A 23,977-nucleotide genomic window follows, 5' to 3' on the forward strand; every position below is an offset into this window, starting at 1 on the left:
AATATATATTATATAGCACGGAACCTGTGGCTCTTGATAAAGTCAAAAATGTTTTGATTTAATACAATGAAAATGAATCTCGCCTTGTTGGGAATCTCCAAAATTAACATGCAGCTCTGGTTTTTTATTTCTTTTAATATTTATGAATATCTTAGTGGAGAAAATCAGTTTCTTGAAATAAAACTAATCAGAATGACTGTAACTTACATATTATCATCACAAAGTTCAAGAAGGACAGTACAGTATTTTGAAATCAAATACTGGTCAAGTGTCACAATTTCAAGTGGTCTAGATTCTTTAGATATTGTTAAGTATGATTGTTTCCTATTTTCACTGTTTTGTTAAAATCACAGGATTTTGCCAAACCAAATATAACTTGTGTTCCACTGGGTATGGGATTTCTTTTAATGCTAAATTTGTTTCATATGGTGTTGTGGAATTGTTATTTCACTTTTTAGAACCCTGAACCTATACTTTGTATTTTTGTCTTTCTTACTTGGGACTGAGAAGATGAGAATAGAAGGAAAAGGGTGATAGAGCATTCTATTTATAAATAAGTATCTGAAACTTTTTTCATTTGTATTCTTTGAGGACGCAGTGTGCAGACATTATCATTACTGCTTCCATAATTCATCTCCAAATACTGTTGACCTACTGAGCAAAAAGACTAGGTGAAATAAGTGCCATCACAGATATTTGATTGTAGGACATAGTATTTAAATTTATGCAAGTTTCAGGATGTTAGAAGGTAAGATGATTTTTATAGAAATGATTATTTTTAGTAATAAGTCAAAATTTAGAAATAGTTATACAGTTGACCCTTGAATAACACAGGTTTGAATTTCTTGGGTCCACTTTATATGGATATTTTTTGTAGATTAGTAACAACTTGTAGTCAAACCAGGTAACGTAGAAAAAAGTGTTATAAATGTTTAAAATGTATGTAGACAAAAGTGCTTTTACTCCTAAGTGTTAGGGATTGAACCTAGGACCTTCTCACTGAACTACCTCCCTTGCCCTTTTCATTTTTTATTTTGAAACAGGATCTTGCTAAACCATTAAGTTGCTCAGACTGGGTTTGAATTTGTGATGATCCTGCCTTACCCTCTGAGTATCGGGATTAAAGGTGTGTCCCACCAGGCCTGGCTAGACAAGTCTTTGATTATTTACTACCATAAATTTAAACAGAACTTTATAAAAACAAGTTTTCAATACTTCCTGTACATGGCTCCATTTTAAGAAAGATAGAAATCTGGAAAGGTGAAGTTTCAAATAATAACTGCATAAAATTAAATATATTACATAGTATATTACTGTAAATTCATCAACATCTTTTGTTGCTATTGTGATAATAAGCTCATTGGGAATATTCATTTGTTTGATACTAATAAGTGATAGTATTTCCATTTGGACAGTTTGTTTCATTAGCAAATTTTATATTGTATGTTTTTTACTGTGCGTAAAACAGCACAAAATGTGTTGTTTATATTTTTGATTAGGCTTCTCTTCAATAGCAGGCTATTGGTATATACCGGGAATAAAAAATATAGTATACATGTTTTTGATTTTGGGTGTCAATGCCCTTAACCCTTGAAGGTCAACTGTACATAGCAAAAATAAGCTTAGGAGGCTGTTTATAATCTTAGGATTCACTGAAAAGTTGAAAATGTGGTATTTGGAATGTATGTAGTGATTTGCCATATGTATTGTATGTGTATGCCACATATTCATATGTATATAAATTTAAAAAATGTTTTGTGAAGAGTAGGTACAAATTAGTTCTGTTACTGATTGCTATATTGAGTGTGGTCTATACTATTTAAAAAATACTGGTGTCTTTTTATGATTGCAGTAATCTCTCCAATATCTTTTTCATCTTCTTAACCAGAAAACCATAGGGTAAACTAGACAGTTGTCACATAGACCCATTTTATTTTTCAGTCATGGCTACTGAGAGCAGAGCCATGGTTTCAGCTGTAAAGACTTAGTGACCTTTGGGTCCGGGATTTAGGTCAGTGGTTTTACCGCCTGCCTCGCAAGCATGAGGACCGGAGTTCAGTCCCCAGTACCAAAGAACATAGCAAAAGACTTAGTGACCTTTAATCCTTTAGGAAACTACCCAGCACCACTCAGAGAGTATTGTATTTATGGAGTGGTCAGTTTAGGCCCATTTCAAGGCCATAAAGTGCTATGATGTCAGTTTGGTAGATTTATTTTCCTTATTAAGCCACTTTTTCTTTGTTTCCGTTTCTTTGTCTATGATATTTTGGAATCTTTTTTACAGAAGAGGCAGTATTTGTATTGGGCATGGAATAATACCTGACACATTGCTGCAGTCTAATATTGCTCATCTGGCTTCTGCACCTAATGCCTTTTTAAATTACGGCACATAGGAGAGACAGTCCATAGAACTATTCTGTTGTGTCCTTAATGTACAGCACCTGTCAGGCAGGTGAAAGCAGTTTTGGTAAAGAGTAATTGACCCGTCTTCTAAATGTTCATTTGAAAAGAATGATAATGATTTGTAAAATTATATTTGTATCTGATTATAAGTAAATAATGTGGAACTTTAATTATGATTTCAATGTTTGCTTTTTAATTTGACTAGGAGAAAAGAAATGGGTCGCTCCAATTCTAGATCACATTCTTCAAGATCAAAGTCTAGATCACAGTCTAGTTCTCGATCAAGATCAAGATCTCACTCTAGAAAGAAGAGATACAGGTGAATTAATGTGCTTCTTTTTTTTTTTTTTTTTTTTTTTTTTTGGTACCAGGGATCAAACTCAGGACCTTGTGCTTGTAAGGCAGGCACAGTGCCACTGAGCTAAATCCCCAGCCCTGCGCTGCTAACTTTTAATAGTAATTCTGTCGGATGGTATTTATTGCATTGCATGACTGCTGTGTGCAGAAATGGTGCTAATCTTATTAATGTATTTGATTCTTAAGGACCCTATGAAATGGATCTATTATCATTTTAGAGTTGGAAAAATTGAAAGTAGTCCCAAGTTACAAGCTGATAAATGTCAGCTTAGATTTGAGTGCAGGCATCCTTGTTTAACAAGAGCTGCATTCCTGCAGAGTGGTTGTTAAAGGAATTGGTTGCTAGATGAGGAATTGTATGTAGTATATACATTGTGGTATTCAGAACAAAGAAACAGTGAAAGGAAACTCCAGCTTGATGACTTTGTTCTTATTTGCTTTTTACATGCAGTACTGTAATGTATAATGACAAAACTAGTACTGTACTCTATATAGCACAATCAGTAGAAATTACAGTACTGTATAAACAAGGTGTATGGTACCAAAAAAGACATTGAGGCTTTGTAAACATGGTGTACAGAACTGTACCAAAAAAAAAAAAAAAAAAAAGACAAGTTTAAGTCTGAACAGCTGCTAAACAGGTAGGTCGTTAAATGAGGAATATCTAGTGAGATGTTTAAAAGTTGCCAACTCTGCTGTTCTTCAGTAGTGATAGTGTAACACAGGAAGTAGAAAGCACACAATGAAAACAAAAACATAACCCATTTAGAATAAATGTCAGATTTAGCTTCGAAGGTAGATATTCCATGTTTAAGGAGAGTTGCATTCCTGTAGGATTGTTTTTAAATGAATTGGTTGTTAAATGAGGAATTCTGTGTAGTAGTTTATGATGTTTCCGTGTTCTTTTTCTAGGCCTAACTACCTTTTCCCCCATTTATAGCATAGGGTGGCACTCCATTAAGTTTTCTTTTACAGTGTCACTTTAAGATTCAAGCTAGATATACTGTAATTTGCTAATGTGTCTTATTGAGGCTGCTTTGATTTTCTTCCCCATGTTTTCTGTGCCTTTGTTTCTTAGGCCTTTAATTTCTCTCAATATTTACCTTAGAAATTTGTTTTTAAAAATTAAAAACAGTAAAATTTTGTAAGAACGAGATTTTAAAAAAACACATTTTTGCCTCTTATAATTTATTTTCACCCAGAAGTATTAGAATGGTAGAATGGAATATTTTATTTTTCTTATATTGATATTTATTTCATTTTTAGTTCTAGGTCTCGTTCCAGGACTTATTCAAGATCTCGTAGTAGAGATCGTATTTATTCTAGAGATTATCGTCGGGATTACAGAAATAATAGAGGAATGAGACGACCTTATGGGTACAGAGGAAGGGGTAGAGGGTATTATCAAGGAGGAGGAGGTAGATATCATCGAGGTGGTTATAGACCTGTCTGGAATAGAAGGCACTCTAGGAGTCCTAGACGAGGTCGTTCACGTTCCAGGAGTCCAAAAAGAAGATCAGTTTCTTCTCAAAGATCCCGAAGCAGATCTCGCCGGTCATACAGATCTTCTAGGTCTCCAAGATCATCATCATCTCGTTCTTCATCCCCATATAGTAAATCTCCTGTCTCTAAAAGACGAGGGTCTCAGGAAAAACAAACCAAAAAACCTGAAGGGGAACCCCAAGAAGACAGTCCTTTGAAAAGTAAATCTCAAGAAGAACCGAAAGATACGTTTGAACATGATCCATCTGAATCTATTGATGAATTTAATAAATCAGCCACATCTGGCGATATTTGGCCTGGCCTTTCTGCTTACGATAATAGTCCCAGATCACCCCACAGTCCTTCACCTATTGCTACACCACCTAGTCAGAGTTCATCCTGCTCTGATGCCCCCATGCTTAGTACAGTCCACTCTGCAAAAAATACCCCCTCTCAGCATTCACATTCCATTCAGCATAGTCCTGAAAGGTCTGGATCTGGTTCTATTGGAAATGGATCTAGTCGATACAGCCCTTCTCAGAATAGTCCAATTCATCATATCCCCTCACGAAGAAGCCCTGCAAAGACAATCACACCACAGAACGCTCCAAGAGATGAGTCTAGGGGACGATCTTTTTATCCTGATGGAGGAGATCAGGAAACTGCAAAGACTGGGAAGTTCTTAAAAAGGTAAGAACTGAAGTAGGGAATTTAGATTTCTTCCCATTCTGTTGGAATTAAAAACTTTTTAAGTTGAATTGTGATATATAGTTAGCTCTTTTTCATGACCTACTTTACTATTTCATGAGAGTTACAAGTTGTTAACTTTCATATGTTAAATGTTGGAAGTTAAATGTTTTAATAGAAATTAATTTGTGTTTTTCAGTTTTATTCATTTTCAGTCAGGGTAGAATTAATGCTACAAATGAGGACGAATTGAGTAGTGTAATGCAAAAACTGATATGTTAAGGACCATAAAAACGAGGAATTAATTTTGTTAGAGCATTGAGTGTTTTTTTTTTGTTTTGTTTTGTTTTGTTTTGTTTTTGGTACTGGGGATGGAAACCCCATTCCTTATTCTTGTGAGGCATGCGGCAGCACCACTGAGCTAAATCCCTGGCCTGTGATTGAGAGCATTTTTGTTGTTTTTATTATTAGAATATGATCTATGTACAGTAAATCTCCTGTCTCTAAAAGACGAGGGTCTCAGGAAGAATAGATCCAAAAACCTGAAAGAGGGGAATCCTTCTTGTACATTCTTGTATAGTAGTATAAACAGTCTAGCTGTCATTATTTAATAAGCTCTGCCTAACTTTAGAAGAGATGGTGGTATTTCTAACGGCAGTACTTTAGTTACTTGGTTTCAGGCATTGCTGAGAGTTTCTAAGAAACTTAATGAAAATTGGTTACAAATGGAGTATGAATAGACAAAAGTGAGGAAACAGAGCAAACATACTATTTATATTGCACAACCTACAGTTTTTTATTGAGCTAGTGCTTTCTGTTATTGCCAGATTATTTTCTAGAGTTTGTATTTTATATATTTCGGATAGAGTGTTAAATGACAAGCATTATTAGCTGCATTTAAGTTCATTTATATGAGCTCTTACTCATATGATTTAGAAATATAAGTGAAATAGCCTGAAATTTTGAGGTAATTATAAGTAGAATAGGCACTTACTCTGTTAATGGTCTTTAGTTTCAAAGTTTAATTCAATCTGTATTGTGTATCATAGGATTTCTGTAGAAATTTGGATTGGTGCAGAATTGGGTGTGACCAAGTAGAATAGGAAGTCTAATATGTGAATATGTTTTTTAAGTCAGTATGTAAGTTCTGTATATGGATACTTTTAATGATTTTTCAGAGTGGAATCTGAAGTAGGGTTATTTTCTCTCACTGCTGGTCCTGTGATAATGGCAATACATTTAAGTATTCAAGTGATCTACAATGAATGCAATCCAGAGTTACTATCCTCTTCTTTGCTTATTCACAGGTTCACAGATGAAGAGTCTAGAGTATTCCTGCTTGATAGGGGTAATACCAGGGATAAAGAGGCTCCAAAGGAGAAAGGATCAGAGAAAGGGAGGGCAGAGGGAGAATGGGAAGATCAGGAAGCTCTAGATTACTTCAGTGATAAAGAGTCTGGAAAACAAAAGTTTAATGATTCGGAAGGGGATGACACAGAGGAGACAGAGGATTATAGACAGTTCAGGAAGTCAGTCCTTGCAGATCAGGGTAAAAGTTTTGCTACTGCATCTCATCGGAATACTGAGGAGGAAGGATCCAAGTACAAGTCCAAAGTTTCGCTGAAAGGCAATAGAGAAAGTGATGGATTTAGAGAAGAAAAAAATTATAAACTTAAAGAGACTGGCTATGTAGTAGAAAGGCCAAGCACTACTAAAGATAAGCACAAAGAAGAAGACAAAAGTTCTGAAAGAATAACAGTAAAGAAAGAAACTCAGTCACCTGAGCAGGTAAAGTCTGAAAAGCTCAAAGACCTCTTTGATTACAGTCCCCCTCTACACAAGAATCTGGATGCAAGAGAAAAGTCTACCTTCAGAGAGGAGAGTCCACTTAGAATCAAAATGATAGCCAGTGATTCACACCGTCCTGAAGTCAAACTCAAAATGGCACCTGTTCCTCTTGATGATTCTAACAGGTAATTCCACATTGATGCTCAGTAAGTAATCTATGGGTAATTAGTTAATATTACAGTTAATTCTTTTCTAAACGTGCTTATATTTACATTCAAACCAATGGTGTATTTTGTTTTGTGTGTGTGTGTGTGTGTGTTACTGATATGTTCCAGACCTGCCTCCTTGACTAAAGACAGGCTACTTGCTAGTACACTTGTCCATTCTGTGAAGAAGGAGCAAGAATTCCGATCCATCTTCGACCACATTAAGTTGCCTCAGGCCAGCAAAAGCACTTCAGAGTCATTTATACAACACATTGTGTCCTTGGTTCATCATGTTAAAGGTATGCTTAATATGTTTAGTATTTTTATTAAATTTCTCTTGCATGCAAATAAATGGGTACTTAGGCTTAATACGCCAGGCTAACAGGTGTGCATTAACACTGAAAAATTTAGAAAAAATTCTGTGGAAGATAATCAGTCTTGCTAGCTTTGAGGCTTAGTTAATAAATGACCAAAATGCTAGAGTTAAAACATTCTAAAAAACTATCATGTTAAAATATGAAGTATATTTAATGCTAAAAGTCTTTAAAAATGTGCCATTACAGTGTGTTTGAAGTGAAGAATGCTTAAGTATCTTGTGTTTTATATATATATGCTAATGACTTGTGATAAGTACTATAGACATGGCTTTATAACATGCAGTTGTTACTGTTACTCAATTTCTGTTCAGTTTTTAGAGAAATCTGAAACTAGTGGAGAAACTTAATTTCCTGTCTTTTCTGCTACTTAATTTGTTAGAAAAATGATGATAAGAAAATTTATCAGGCTTTTAAAAGGAGAAAGTCCAAGGATTTAAAAAGCATACTGGGTAGTGATTACATGAGTAGTTACTAACTAGGATAATAGAACTTTTCTTTAGGTCCTAAAGATAAAAGATTTTCATTCCAACTCAAGATTTTCTGTTTTCACTAGTATATAATTTTAGTTTCATAGTTGCTACTAATAATTTTCAGAGGTTTTAGGCTATGATGTTTTGGGCAGTTAGGTTAAAATTTGTTTTTGTGTTAAATTGGTTCTTTCCTAGGTAGAAACCTCCATGGCTGTTGGTTTTAAGCCCTTTTTTCTTGTCCTTAAGCTTATCATGAAAACAGCTCAGTAATAGTTAAAACTTGTCACTAGCAATTCCTTTTGTGTATGATAGTTCAAAACAGTGAATGATTTCTTTTTGGCTATAACTAAACATGGTAACAAGTTTTGCTGTTTGGCTATAAGTACATTTGTGAACCAGCTTGTGACCATATTACTGTGGTACATAAAAATATGAAACACTAACATTTTTTCATTTTTCACTTTTTTGACTTCACATTTTGCAATTTATTGCTGAATTTTGAGATCAGATTTTGATATTTTTTTCTTTTTTCATCTTTTTTTCCTTTTTTAAAAGAACTGTAGTTATGTTTCGTAATTGGTATTGTACAACCGATCTGAACAGCTCTTTCTTAATACAGAGCTGAAAATGCCCAGTGATGTTTTCTTTTTCATTGTAACTAGGTCCTGGAATATGTTTTGAAATGGCAAAATCCCTGTTTCAAAGTAAAATAGCTGTTGAAAGATACAGGCAAAGTTGAATCTTCTGTCTTCCTGGCAAAAATGGCATAAAAACTGAGTTACTAGCTCAAATTCCTGGGTTTCATGGAATTAAGATTGAGGCACTACCCTTGTAGTGGCCGTTTCAAGTTTTAATGATTGGTTATGAGACATGTGCTGGATATTGGGCGGTAAGTTGACACAGATGTATGTTGACCTGTTAAGCAGATAGCTTGCTTCATAATGTAACATTTCATAGTTCATGACTTGATACATCTTTTACATTTATAGCATATCTTGAACTGGTTTAAAAACATCAGCAATAATTGTAACTTTAAAGTTGTTTAAAGAAAGGCAAGATAACCATGTCGGATGTGCTGTCAGGTTTGCCAAGATGCCAGAGTTTTGGAGTAATTAATGTAAATGGATTTAAATATGTTTTTCCACTTGAATGGTAGTCACCTTTTTTTTGTAAAGCCATTTCTTTTGATAGGCCAATGTAGTTCTTGATGAAATAATTTTGTTAGTTTACTCAATCCCTCTTTAGTTATTTCTGTATATTTTGTTTTCTGTAAATGATTACTTGCAGTAGCTTTCTTCATTTATCAATTGGCAAGGTAGAAGGACATCCATGTGTAGTACTGTCTCTTTTTGTTTGAGGAAGTAGTGCATTACAATGGAGTTAGATTCTTGACTTAATATGTAGTTGTTCTTGGATTATATGTACTATTGATGGACCTGTGAGGAAGTTTGCAATCACTTACTTGTTGAGGTATAAGAAGTTAAAAAGGAAAGAGTAGGAGTTTTTTGTAACACTCGATTCTCTTCTGCTAGGTTCCTTGAGTATTTATTTTCTTCTCACCTGCTACATGCCCTTCTGTCACAAATGAAAATCCCCTTAAAAAGTAAAGATTCCTAACTCGGCAGTGTCTCTCCTAAATCAACAGAGCAATACTTCAAATCACCTGCAGTGACCCTAAACGAGCGGTTTACTTCGTATCAGAAAGCCACTGAAGAACATAGTACCCGGCAAAAGAGCCCTGAGATACACAGGTATGTATAGTACTGAATTTTCAAATAAAACTGTTGTTTTGTTATGAAGACACTTTTAAAAAAAAGTGTATACAGGAAATATATTGTCATCGTGACACTAGTAAACCAGTTTTCTTGTTTATATTTGAAAAATGTATTTCCAAGTTTCAAAAGTTTATAGTTTACTTGGTCTAAACTTAATCATTACAATTGAAAATACTCTTAATCAGTTTGCAATATGGAGTTTAAATAGTTGAGGGCTTTTTTGTTTTTTGAGAGGGGCATGGAGATCTAGAGTAATCCTTGAATTTACTACCAGTAAGATTGTGAAATACAAATGTCTGGTGCAGGCTGGGGGATGTAGCTCAGTGCTTAGAGTGCTTACCTAGCATTCATTAAGTCCTGGGTTCAATCTTGGGTGCACAAAAATTAAAAGCTTGGTGAGAGGTACAGCTAATTTTCATGACAAGAGCACAGATGTTGAAGTCAAGACAACTGTGTAGGTGCAGTTGTTCTGCTCTCTCTTCATTGCATTATCAGGAACATATTTAATTGTTGGACATCAGATTTTTATCTGCAGAATAAAGATAATGTCTGATTTGTAGGATAATGACAATTATTGATAGTGGTTATAAATAATTGCTTAGTTCTCAGCTGTTACGGTTTTGTTAGGTAATGACTGCTAAAGAAGCATTGGGAATTTGCATTTAATAGCTTAAAGAGGAAGGTGCAGATTGAAATAAATAAACTGAAATTTGTAAAAGTATGGACTCTTGAGCTAGTAATTCGTATGTGTTCATTGAGGAAACTACTGTATTAAAATTCCATGATCCGCTCTTAAACTGATTATATTCAATCAAAACATGATTTTCTGTTTCTGCTGATAGAAATAAATTTATTTTAAAAGGCTAAATTTCATATCTATATTCATCAGGTATTTTAATTCTTAATATTTTTATTTGTAAGTTGTCTATTAGGAAGTAAATTAATAGATTTACCATGTTAAATTAGTGATTGGTTGAGAAATAACTTTTCTAGTATGTCATGAAAATTGGAAATCTTACATAACCTTTTGAATCATAAAGTTAAAAGCATGACTACAAATACTTTATTTTACATTAAGGAGAATTGACATCTCTCCAAGTGCCCTGAGGAAGCACACCCGTTTAGCAGGAGAGGAGAGAGTTTTTAAAGAAGAAAATCAGAAGGTATGTTTTTGAGTTTCTTTTCATTATCATTCCAGTTTAATTAATGAAGTTGTACTAAATGTTCTCTTAAGGCAGAATGCTCATAGACGTCTCCTGTTTTTAACTTGTAAACACACAGTATTTATGGCATTGTGCATAGTATTTCTCCCTAGAGGAAATTAAGATGACATTATGTGTTAAATAAGAATAGGTCTTGAAAGTGCTTCATTGAAAAACAGTGGTCCTAAGAAAATATAGTCTGTGGATAGACAAAGGAAGATTGTAAAATCAAGTGTATAAATGGTTTCTATGAGGTAAGATGGAGGAACCACAATTTATCCCCATGTCTTTGGACACTTTTTGATATAGATTAAGAAATAAGCATTCTGAGAACTGATTTATTGCTGAAACCTTGTAAGAAGAAAAAGTATTGGTCACTATTGGATTGTCTGGATTGGCTTTTACTCTTGAGACATGGGGAAGGACTTGTTGAGAGTGAAATTTCAGGGACTTTTCATACATTTTGATCATTTACAGTTGGCATTTACTAAGTAGACTAGCATATATGGCAGGCCATACGGTATCTGGTAGTAAAAATGCAGAAAAGGGTAGGATGAGAGCAACTGTCTGTTTTGAAAAATTTAGGGCACTTTTGCACGTAGTAATTGGTTATAATTGTGGCCATCATGAGCAACGAGCAACTGTCTGTTTTGAAAAATTTAGGGCACTTTTGCACGTAGTAATTGGTTATAATTGTGGCCATCAGTAAGTACTTTTTATATGTGGAAAAATTTAAAGTGAACCTTGATTTTCTAATAAAAAAAAGAATAAATCTTACATAGTTGTGCAATATTTGGTTATTTTTAAATTGATATTAGGAGAAGTAACAGTGGTCATATGTAAGTTTTTTAAAGAGGGCATGCTACTAACTGGGTGTAGAATCTAGTGTATGAAAGTGATTTCTCTGATTTGGAAAAACACGTTTTGAGAAGTGAGTTTTTTTGCTTTAACGTCTAACTCCCAATACTGTGGGTTTAGTATTAATTTTGTTAACAATTTGTTAATAATGCAGTCTGTCCTTGTGCTCTGACAGTGAGTATTTTCTCAATACATAATACCAGATTTTAACCAGAAGACGAGTAAAAACTGATAGATGATGATGATTTGACATTGGCTTTTATCCTTTTCTATTTAGTGGAATGAATAATTAACATGTTAATTTTTGATTAATGTATATATAGTTAGAAATACAAAGTAGTTTCATTTGTTAACTTCTGGACTTAACCTAGGTGAATAGGAAGTTTTTTGCTGTTTAGATTTTTTTCGTTCTCTTAGGAGCAAATCTTTTGGAGAAATATTTTTTTCTTTCAGTTTTATGAATGCTGATGAATATTTTAGCTAGACTTCCCAGAATAAATACTTCATGTTGTTGAATACTAGCAAGGATGTCCACATTGCTTAGCATCTTACTGATGTATAATTTCTCTTCATTCCTAGATGCCTCTTTCCATCTTCCTAAATTATATAGTATTTGAAAAAGCAATGGAACAAGAAGGAGGTGAATTGTGACCCAGTTAAACTAATGTCCGTTGCAATACCTGAATTGACAAGGGCAGTATATGGCCCAAGATACTGAGTACAGGATTGCGAATAATATCTTTCTGGCATTGTTTCAACCCTTGTTCAACCTCAATTGGTTTCATTAATCATATTCCACTTGCATGTTAATGGAAATTGCAGAATTCTTTTGAACTGTTTTTGTTTTTTTGTTTTTTTTTTAAATTGGGTTTGTCAGCTTATTTGGGAAGAAGTTGATGATAATCATGCGACAGTTAATGAGAACCATTACTTAAGAATCTTAATTTTTAGGCAGAAGTTTACAACACCATATAGTTTATAACTTTTGTCATTGTTCAACTATTTTAAAAGCAATTAGGATGGATGAGGGAGGATGTTTTGAGTGGAAAAATGTTAACATTTTACTGTAAAAAAGTTTATGCATTGCTTTGAATAAAATCTTTAAAATTTTCAAGATAATCAGTTTTAAATAACTTCTCCAATCTCACTGCACTTGTACACAGATAGTAAAAATGATGGGTTACTTAAGGATGATGCTAGTGTAGTACTTGATCCATTCTTTTCTGATACTAAAATGCCAGTTTAGAAACTGGCATAAATCTAATTGTGTATCTTTTCTATTTCTTCTCTGAAATCTGTATTCTACATGTCTTTTATAGGGAGATAAAAAACTAAGGTGTGATTCTGCTGATCTTCGGCATGACATTGATCGCCGTAGAAAAGAAAGAAGCAAAGAACGAGGGGATTCCAAGGGCTCCAGGGAATCCAGTGGATCAAGAAAGCAGGACAAAACTCCAAAAGATTACAAGGAATACAAATCTTACAAAGATGACAGGTAATTTAAAAAATTGTCTGTTAGGTTTTAGCTTCTAATTAGCCATAATAATTGTCAGCTTAATTGCTTTCAATTTTGAATGTGTAATCGAATGTTTAAATTTAAACAATTAAAATTATTTGTTTTACAGCAAAAATGTATTTGTCTTTTACACGGCTTATGGTGGATGAGGACAAAAACTTTGGAATAGCAAGCTAACACTGAAAAAAAAAATGACAAATTAATGTGTCCTATTATCCAGGCTACATCAGGAGGTTGGACTTCAATGCAGTGCATTTCTAGAAACAGTTTGTGTAAGAACTTTGGTTCGTTATGCTTGATTCCGCACTTTTTCAACTCATAACACCCAGAGTACAAGAATTTTAAACTGATTATCTAGTGGTTTAACATGGGAAAAATGGGGGGGAGGAAGGACTAGAAATAGCAATGTGTAGTAGTCTTTCAAAATAATGTTTCCATGGATACTTTTAGCAGTGGTAAGAGTTACCGCAGGTATGACCTTTTCGAGCTTTGTATTAGAATCATGTAAATTCGATTATTATAGAGTCAAATACATAATAGAAGTACAACGTATTATAGATCATTGTTTTTCTTGGTGTTCATTAGGTAAATGGTGGATTTTACTTGTGTTTCTAAATTTACGACTGGTATTTGTAATGTCATATGGTTTTCATTTTTTATAATGGTATTATGGCCCAAACCATAAAAACTGTTCTCACCATTGTGTTATAAACTGCAGTTATTTTGAAACTTGGCCTTTTGCAATTCTTTTTCCTACTGTTCTTTTCCTTCCATTAAAATAAGTAAAGATTTTATAAGTTAACTTAAAAATATTGAAGAATTGAACCTTGTTCTTGAAGTTTTCAGATTACTAGTTTGTAACTGGCAGGCCATAGCATGTTTTATAGTAGTAATGTAAAACAAACTTTGAAGGAGAATGGAAACAGACTGTGGCAAAGCTTAACACCCTATTTTTACATATGTAAATCTTAATAGGGGATAGTTTTTTAACTTAAAAAAATATCCCTCTTATTGTAAGATTTAATAGGGTTCTTTGTGTTTTTAAAAATAGAACTCTTTTTGTTTTATTTTGCAGTAAACATAAAAGTAGAGAGCAAGATCATTCGCGATCTTCATCCTCTTCAGCATCACCCTCTTCTCCCAGTTCTCGAGAAGAAAAGGAAAGTAAGAAGGAACGAGAAGAAGAGTTTAAAACCCATCATGAACTGAAAGAGTACTCTGGCTTTGCAGGAGTTAGCCGACCACGAGGAACCTTTGTAAGTGATTAAAATTATCTTTGATCATTTGATACAATTTTATCTTAGATTACTTACATAGGGAGATTCAAATAATGATTTAGAGATTATTCCTGTCTCAAAAAATGAAAATTGTATTTAAAGTATTATCTTCATTAAAAAGTGCCACTTGGAGGTCTCGAAGTGTCTACGTACTTTCAGCTAAATACCATCCTTAGAGACCCAGGAGTAAGAGACCTGTTTCTTTAGTCAGTATTTGAAAAGCTGCCTAAAACATTAAAAATTCCTTATTTGTCTCTGTTAGTTATTTTCTTTGTGTGTTTTCTTCAAGTCCTTGTTTATATGTATAATCAGTCATACAAATCATAACTTTATTCTATCTAGCACATGCATATCTGTTTCCATAAAGTTGTTACAGCCATTTAATGACTTCTTAGTAGTACAACTTTTATTTTTAAGTTCCATTTATTTGTTTTCTTTGTAAATAGAATTTAAGAATTTTTTTTTTTTCCTGGTACTGGGGATCAAAATCGGGACCTTTGTGCTTACAAGGCAGGCAGCGGAAACACTGAGCTAAATCCCCAGCCCAGTAGTACATCTTATTTGGCTCTTTAATTTCTAGTTTGATTCCTAGCATGAGTGTATATATAGGTGGGTATTGGTGTGGGACTTACTTAATTAGGTCATTTGGTAAAAGAGAAGAGCTTTTCTCATGTAATAACAGACATGGTTGAACAGTTGGGACTCCTGTGATAATTCAGAGGAATTAGATTATTTTGGCTTGTAAAGTGGGTGGAGACTTGATTTTAAATTTTTAATTCAAGTCATGAAAGTGCAATCTTCGAATGCTTACATCATTCTTAACCTGCTCAGCTTTGAGCAGGCAGAATTTTTTTTTGCTTATGGTATAAAATGGCCATTCTTACCATCCTTAGTGGATATAAAATTTATATTTAGGTGTAGGACATTAGGGCATATATATTTTGTTTTGTTGTTACTGCAGTAAAATTAGTGTTTGCATGTAACTAAATACCTTTGATTGCATTACTAAACAACTCTGTTAATGTTAATCAGTTTCGAATTAGAGGCAGAGGAAGAGCCAGAGGAGTTTTTGCTGGGACAAATACTGGTCCAAACAACTCAAATACTTCTTTTCAAAAGAGACCGAAGGAAGAGGAATGGGATCCAGAATATACCCCAAAGAGCAAGAAGTACTTCTTGGTGGGTGTTAGAAATCTGTGTTTATGTGGTTTGCATTAATTTTCAAGACATATTAGGTGACTACATTTGAGTACAGATAATCCACTATTATGAGAAGATTTCACCATATGGTGGGGAGACCTTTTTTAATAAATCATTACTCGGAGATTTTGAAGTTTTGAAAATGTGGGTCCCTTCAGTCTTACACAGTATTTTCTTGACATCACATATAGGCTGATTATATGATAGCCACATCCTGAGAGAACATTATAGTCTAGTTAAGCTTAACATGTTTCATATCTGTCTATAAGAGTGATAGTTGTAGAAACTTCTCATTAAGATGTTTATTCTATCACAGCTGTTTAAATAAAAGACATGCATTGTTTTCATAGTATATATAATAAAGAGTCTGAAGAAAGCCATCAGATTTCATTGGGTTAGAAGGAAGACCCAAAATTATGTTTAGAAAAGTTGCTGCGTTCACTATCTGATGCTTCCTTTGATGGAGCTGCTTTTCCCTCTGAAGTTGTTTTCTAAGAATAAAGCTAGAGATGGTGGGTTCTGATGGGTCTCTAGATGAGGGTAACTTTTGGTGGTTTGTCTTGGATGTATTTTTTATTATAGAGACAAATCTGAAATACCAAAACTATTACCAGAGGTTTTTTTAGTTTTTTCAGCGCAGTCATGTTTCAGAGGTTAGGTTGCAAAGAAAGAAAATAGAAGTAGATTTAGAAGATTTTGTCATTCATTTGACTTGATGAATATATTAGAGTAAACTTGAATGCTCATGGCAATTCTGCTTAGATTGGAAAGCTGTATTATGAAGTGACTTTTGTTTGGAAAGTGAATGATATATTGTTCAAAAACTAACTTCCACTTGCTGCTTTTATCATGGATTAAGGACCCTGGAGTTTGAGAAAGTTACATAAATTTTGATAAGGGGTATTATTTATACTGTTTACTCAGTTTGTATTTCTCTGAAAACTGCTAAATTGTTAACAATATGGAAGGCAAAAAAAATTTGATTTAATTATAGAAAAGTTTAAAAGATATATCTACTTTCTGATTTAAGATTAATAGGCTACTGTTATGCTAGATACTAGGAATGAAAAAGCAACTGTGAGAGTGTTCTAATTCATATAGTGCTTTTCACGAAGGAGGAAATGGTGGACTTTGCAAGGGAGAGTCAAACTTGAATTTTGAACACGCAGGAGGCATATATATGCTACAGATAGAAGGGGTGAGGCAACATGGTCTAGAGAGCTGTAGGACTCAAGGGATATAGTTCATATAATAAGTTTGGGAAAACTAAAAAGCAGCGAGTCAGTTTGTTTGAAAGTAATAAGTTTTATTTTTAAGTGGGGGTATGGAAAAAGCATGGTTGTTAGAAGATTGGGGAGGCACTGAATGCCTGAGCTAATGGGCTACACTTGAGGAAAGATAAGCATTTATAGGGAACTTGAGACCATGTAGTTCACTCTTCTTGGTAGGCAGGCAGCAGGACCACTGAGGTAAATCCCTGGCCCTAGTTCAGTCTTGTTAATTAGAGGAAGGAATTTAAGATAGGGAATCTAGGTGGAAGGAAGGTTAAATTCTGTTCTAGGGAGCATAGATGAAAGGTAGAATTCTCTTATGGGCCAGTTGAATTTAAAGTGAGTAGGAGAAATCAAAAGGAGGTGCCCAATAAATAGTTAATAATAGTTAATCAAAAAATTTAGGAACCGTCATATTGGTCACTGCTAAAGCTGAGACAAGATCACCTAGTCAGAAGAGAAAAGAAGAGCAGTGTTTTAAAGTTCATTTGAGAAAAATTATTTTTTTTGTACCTGGGATTGAACTTAACAGGCAGGCGGTGGCTACCCTGAGCTAAAACCCTGACCCTCATTTAAGAAATATTAAAGTGCAAGACAAGTAAACAAAGGTCAAAAAGTTATGACACAATGAGAAGTAAATAATTATATAGTGCTTACCACTTTTAGAAATTATAAAAACATAATTGATCAAGTCCTGGCATTCTTTGAGAATCTGCTATCATAGATTTCACCTTAAATTGAGACAGTCATTTTAGGTTGACTTATAATTCTTATTATTAATGAGTGAGTTAAGAATTTACTTAAAAGCGTACATGTTGCTATATTTCAAGCTATATTTCCAAATTCTGGTCTGTACATAAAATGTACCTATGCATGTAGCACACATTGATGTTCATTAGAATAATAAGTAAAACTAGCATATTAATACATTCTTCTAAGTCATTTCTCAAAGTTATTTTGGTTCTATGAGCCATTGAAATGCAACTTGAGTTTTATGTGAAAATTAGAATTTGAAATCCTTTTCATCTTATGTAAAGGTGGCTTTTCTGACAGTGTTGAGAATAGAAACAAAGTTCAGAAAAAAATGAGACGCAAAACCAAAAAACATTCCCTTAGGTTCTGTTTAGAATAATCAACCAGCATAGAAGTTTTATCCATGTTGATGAAACATTAATACGTTTTAGTAATAATGCCTAACATAATAGCTTTATGTATGAGAGCAGATGCTGTTTTGAATATTTTACACGTATCAACTTTAGTATTTAGTCCTTTTGAGTTTGGGCCTGTTTTTACAGATTAAAAAAAACACTACAGACATTGAGTAGCTAGTAGGAATGGGATCAGGATTTGACTCTTGTGCATTTGCCTGTAGAGTTTTGAAAGTATACTGTTTGCCCTCCAAATTCTTATCTGAAAACAAATTAATACATAGATGTGGAAATATTTTCAATAAACAACTGAAATTCCATGGAAGGTTGAGAATGAAGAATTGGAGCATGTGAGAAAGTATTAAGTGCTTAAGTTTCCTGTGTTGATGTCTTCTGAGGGAGAGAAAGTCCTTCATGGAGGCAGTGTGTGGTGGTGGTTGTGGGGTCAGGATTGATGTTTTGGTAGGCATTTGAAACTTCCATTATTCTATGGAGAAGAGATAAGAGGATTCAGAAGATCTAATACAGACTCCTTTGTTAACATGTTTGTTTAGGTATAAACATCTAACTTCTGGCCATTCCTCAACTCTGAAATAATTTAATTTAAAAAAATTATAATGAGTGTATTCTTAGAGGTAAGAATTTGAGGAAAAAGTATGTTTGGTATAAAGAAATCTCAGGTTGGGTGTGATTGTTCATGTCTGAAATTCCACCTGCTGGGGTGTCTGAGGTAGGAGGATGGCAATTTGAAGGCCAGCTTGGGCAACTCAGACCCTGTCTCAAAAATTTAGAAAAGGGCTGAGGTGTACTTCAGTGGTAGAACACTTACGTGACATGGGCAAGGCCCTGGCTTTGATCCCTGGTAGTGCCAAAACATAGTCTGAAAGATATACCTTCCAAATGTTTCTTTGTCAAGTTTCAGATGATAGTACATCTAAACATAATGACTAGTAGCCAGATGAGGTGGTGCATGTCTGTTATCTCTGCACCTTGGAGTCTGAGGCAGGAGGATCATCATGAGGCCTGCCTGGACTACATTGTGATTTCAACGCTAGCCTGTATTACATAACAAGAGCCTGTTTTAAAAAAAAGGCCACCTAAAGAAAGTAATGACTAATTTAACTGATGCTCTGATATTTAGCTTTGCTCTACTGCCTTTTCTATTTTTAACTGTTAGGTTTGGTTAGTTATTTATTGACACTAAGATGCCTAGAAAATGTATCTTGTGGGTGATAGTCATAAGAGGTATTAATTTCTTTGTGCCTTAATTCTTAATCAAAAGAAGTATAGCACAGTAATATTGTATAGGGTTGTTGTGATGATTAGATGAATAAGTATGCATAAAGTACTTGGAACAATACCTTGCCCATAGTATGTACTACATGATACTTAAACATCACTACCATTCAATGTTTGCTTGTCAGGTACTAGGGAGAGAGGCACATTTTTTTAAACCTATCTTCTGTGTTCCCTCAAGGGTATCTTCCTTTATTAAAACGAAGCAATAAATTTTCAGGTCGTCCAAAGTTATAGTTCCTCTTAAGATTTAATTTAAGTAAGTACCATTACTCCAAAATTTCTTGCATTTTCCTGAAAATTTATGGAATACAGTATAAATACCATCAAAAAACAAAACAAATAAGACAAAAAAATCCCCACAAACTAGAGTTGGTGGTATTAGTGCCATGAATAAAATTGATTGACTGGACATTACTTTGAGTGACATTTTTATTCTGAGTTTCCAGTGAAATTCTTAGTGATAAATTCAAATTTGATAGTTCCAGAAATCATTCTTTATGAGATCCTGTACACTTGATTGTGCTAGGTTAAACAATTGGTAAGTGGTCTTTTATGTAGTCTGTCAGTTACTTGTAAAATCCCAGGCTTTATTATGCCTATGGATAATCTGCATTAGATGAATACATAGAAAGGTAGATACCGTGTTTTGAAAAAGATTCTCAAATCATGTAATACTTAAATTTTTAGTGACTTGGATAGTTGGTCAGTTGCAGTACTCTAGCCTGTGCAGCATTTGCTGCATTATACCTGCTTCCTTGCTAAAGAAACATCATTTTATTGTGATTCCTATTTTGTGGGTTACAAATTCAAGACAATAAGTAGAGGTGGCTAGAAGTTAATTAACTTGCATGCAAGAAACTTTTGGCCTTTTGCTTTGTTTTTAAATAATACCTCTCCATCTTACAGAGTCACATACTTTTATAGTTTTAATTAATAGAATATTTAAGTTGGAAGGTCTGTATTTGAACACAGTTAAGGGAAACTTAAGGTTGCAGTGTGATTTGCAGTCTTTTATGTTAGTTAAGAAGGGGGATATATATCTTTAGTGATTTGTCATTGAAGCATCCTAGTCCAGATTATTGATTCTTATTTGTTGATTTAGATTTAAATCTCCCACTCTGTAGGATCTTAAAATTTTGTGTTAGGTATAAATCATACCACCTGTTTTATTCTGTGAATGTTATATTTAGTATTGTGACATTTTAGACACCTATGGATAAGGTAATTTTTTTGGGGGGAAATTATTCTTTCTAATTGCGTGCAGCATAGGAACAAGTAGATTTAGGTTGAAGTAAGATGCAAACCAGAGAAGTCAGAATTTGAAAAGTCAATGGTAATTTAGCATTTGAGATTCTCCAAACAATTGTTCGGATAATGCTTGGTGCTTGAGTTACTAAGTAGTATGATGTAATTATTTGACAGTGGAATATATTTTTATTGAAAAATTAATTTTAATTGGTTTTGTGTTTTAAACATTACCAATCTTATAATCATTTTCTTTATAATAAAGATGCCCTTTTTTTTAAACCTTTGTATAGCATGATGACAGAGATGATGGTGTGGATTATTGGGCCAAAAGAGGAAGAGGTCGTGGGACTTTCCAACGTGGCAGAGGGCGCTTTAATTTCAAAAAATCAGGTAGCAGTCCAAAATGGACCCATGACAAGTACCAAGGGGATGGGATTGTTGAAGATGAAGAAGAGACTATGGACAATAATGAAGACAAGAAGGACAGGCGCAAAGAAGAAAAGGTAGAAATTTTTTCCTTGTAATACTGACAGATTTTCTTTTGTATGGGTTTGGGTGGCAATTTCCAGTAATTTTTTAAGAGCATAAATTTTGATTCATTTTATTAATACTTAATTTCTTTCTTTTTTAGGAATAGTAACTCTGAAGTAAGATTGCTACAGAGAGCAGGACTTGCACCCACCATTTTTTTTTTAACCTAAATTTTGTTTTCAAATAAGAATGTAAGCATTTTACTTAAATTTTACTGTTTGCAAGTAGTCTATAGAAATTTTGTTTTAAGTCTTCAGATATCTTGAAAAATAGTAGACTGTATGTTGAAAATGTATTGAAATAAAGTAGAAAATTGTTACGTACCATATTTGTAATTCTCAACTTTTAAAAAATACTTTTACTGTTTTTGTTACATGCATTGTAATTCTGCTTTGTCTATAAGATATGGTCAAGTACAGCTCTGTGAAAGTTCTGATTCTCTTCCTTCCCTGTTAATGTTTTATTCTGAAGTAAACGTTAGCTCTACATACAAATCTGTGAACAGAAATTGTTTATAGTGACCACACTAATTATTTTAAGTGTATACATCTGTTTAACATCTTAGAGTGCTTTGAACACTACATCTGTAGGGTAACTAATTTTTGAAGTGTACCACAAAAATTATTACTTTGGTAAACTAAGCTGATGTAACACTTTAGCAGATGAGGAAAAAAATGCTTTGCCAATAGTTTAAAAAGTACAGACTGTTAAGGTGGATTAAAAGATGTGAGAAAATGTATTTTTACTAAAAGCAAGTAGTGGCCTGTAGGAACCATTCTTAGGAGGCTTTGAGTTCAAAATTCAGCGTTCTCTTTTGATTCTCATTTGGTAGTTTGAGTCATGGTCTTAAGTACCTGTTTGAGAAGGAACTGGTTTATAATAACATAGCAAGTAAAGAAGTCCCAGTCCCACAGGATATTTTGGTATTAGAAAGAAAGAACAAAATCTGTAATCCTAATGTTGGTATGGAGGGGATTAATCTGCAGAAAAAATTGATGTGACCAGTACCTGATTTCATAGGTTATATATGTTTGAACTTTTGAATAGCTGAAAATTAGTAGTATAATCTTTAAGAAAATATAGACAGGTATAATTATTCATTAGTAACAGTTCTAATCATCAATAAAAGGTTTTGGCAGGAAGCTTGTAGCATTGATATAACTTTGTTTTTCTCCCTGTTTCACTTACAGTTTGTAAAGTAGCTTTTTCTTTCCAAGGGTTCTTTCAGATAATCTTTCAGATGTGAATTATTTTTTGTCTATAGCTCTTAAAAGAATGAAAATCTGAAATAGTAAACTTATTTAAGTCTGTGTGTTTATATAAAACTAAAACACATCTCATTTTAATTCAGCACCCGAATTAGTTGTATATTTTTGCATTTAAAGATAATGCTTATTCTATAAATGTGAACTTTTGAAGATCTTAAGTGTGTGGTTCTTTAATCCTCATTTTTGATGCTTTGCAGTGCATATGGCACGTTGATTGAAGCCAGGGACATTTGTTAAGAGCTTTTGAAACTAAACAAAACTAAAAGGAAAATCAGTATATTTGATATTTATTGTCTAAGGTCCTTAGTATTGCGTCATTTATTTTATCTTTGAAATTAGCAAAGCAGAGAAGAGATGTATTACATCAATTAGGACATAACACCCTCTTAGAATAATGCTTATTTAAATTTCAAAGCAACATGCTGAGACCCCAACATTTATTTCTGTACCATTCTATTTTACGTAAGTACGCTTTGCTTTTAACAGTTACTATTTCATTAGACACAGAATCCATATGTGTGTCTTTTTTTGTGTAGCTTTGCTTTTCCACTGAAAGGTAAAAGAGGAAAGAGGATTTGCTAAGAAATTATTCAGTAGGGAGTTGAGAATAAAGCTACTTAAGTCCTTTGGGCAGGTTATAATTTAAGTGGAAATGCATTGCTTTAATTTTGGTTACTTTTCTCATACAGTTGAAAAAAGCCTATCCTATCAGAATATAGTAGGGTAGATTGAGTGTGAGAACGCTGCAATAGAATGGCATTATGGTTACCTTTTTCACAGTCAAGAATGATATAAAAAGTCTGTATTTTTTAAAATCACAGTTTAACTCCACACTTTATGATGTTATAAAAGCTGAATGGTTCCTTTTGGTAGGGATATTTGTTTACAAGTGCCAGGAAATAACTTTGATACTTTATTGACAGACTTTTGCTTGGAGAAGGGAAATAAAGACGAACCAAAGGTATTTGTAGAAAAAAAAAAAAGCTGTTTAATAAGGCCATGACTCAGTTCTTAGGTGTGTATAATTTTTTAACATCCTAGGAATTTAATACAAAAAGCAAAACGTTTTTTCAATTGCAGTCTGCTTCAAGGAATTGCTCTTGTTTGTTTTTGTCACAGTTAAAATCATTGTTGGGAATTAAATTACAATTGGAGAAAAATTACCCAGTAAGAATGAATGTAGAAGGCTAAACGATTCTTACTCAGTGTGATGTATAATGCAACAGGGACCCTTGTAAATTGTCATATGCCAATAAAAATGTCTGAAGTGGTAACTGCAGTTGTTTGTTTACCTGACTGTGAGACTTCCTCTGTTGTATACAACTGATTTTTATGGCTATTTCTAGATTTTAGACTTTGAACTTATTGGTTAGAAAACTTGGTGTGATGTAGCTTGATAAATGCTTTCTAAAATTCCTTAAGCTATTTACTCTTTCTGTTGGGAAGACAAAATTTTTTAATTGGTAAGTGAGCCATTATTGAAAGATAGAGGAATTGAGCGTGGCTGAGCATGAGTATAATCTCAGCCCACTGGGAGCCTGAGACAGGAGGATGGATCATGGGTTTAAGCTCAGTCTGGGCAACTTAGTGATTTACTGAGACCCTTTCTCTAAA

At 33.6% G+C, this 23,977-nt stretch overlaps 1 protein-coding gene across 3 annotated transcripts in view; it reads left to right on the forward strand.

The window, feature by feature from the left end:
• The window catches only part of Bclaf1 (BCL2 associated transcription factor 1), a 32,004-nt gene extending 8,367 nt beyond the window's left edge, over positions 1–23,637 (forward strand). The window contains exons 3-13 of one of the 3 annotated variants that reach the window (XM_010626569.2): positions 2,609–2,722; positions 4,027–4,932; positions 6,237–6,902; positions 7,053–7,222; positions 9,416–9,521; positions 10,624–10,708; positions 12,925–13,100; positions 14,197–14,377; positions 15,431–15,577; positions 20,855–21,067; positions 21,196–23,637. In XM_010626569.2, the coding sequence (XP_010624871.1) occupies positions 2,619–2,722; positions 4,027–4,932; positions 6,237–6,902; positions 7,053–7,222; positions 9,416–9,521; positions 10,624–10,708; positions 12,925–13,100; positions 14,197–14,377; positions 15,431–15,577; positions 20,855–21,067; positions 21,196–21,201 (2,760 nt within the window). In that variant the 5' untranslated portion in view covers positions 2,609–2,618 and the 3' untranslated portion in view covers positions 21,202–23,637. Of the gene's footprint in view, positions 1–2,608; positions 2,723–4,026; positions 4,933–6,236; positions 6,903–7,052; positions 7,223–9,415; positions 9,522–10,623; positions 10,709–12,924; positions 13,101–13,230; positions 13,394–14,196; positions 14,378–15,430; positions 15,578–20,854; positions 21,068–21,195 lie in introns of those variants that run through there. The other 2 variants (XM_010626570.2, XR_780707.3) reach the window with 2 other exon arrangements.
• The last annotated feature ends 340 nt before the right edge of the window (positions 23,638–23,977 follow it).

Source organism: Fukomys damarensis, unplaced genomic scaffold (assembly GCF_012274545.1).
Source record: "Fukomys damarensis isolate Sample0158 unplaced genomic scaffold, DMR_v1.0_HiC HiC_scaffold_14, whole genome shotgun sequence".
NCBI classification, from domain to species: Eukaryota; Metazoa; Chordata; class Mammalia; order Rodentia; family Bathyergidae; genus Fukomys; species Fukomys damarensis.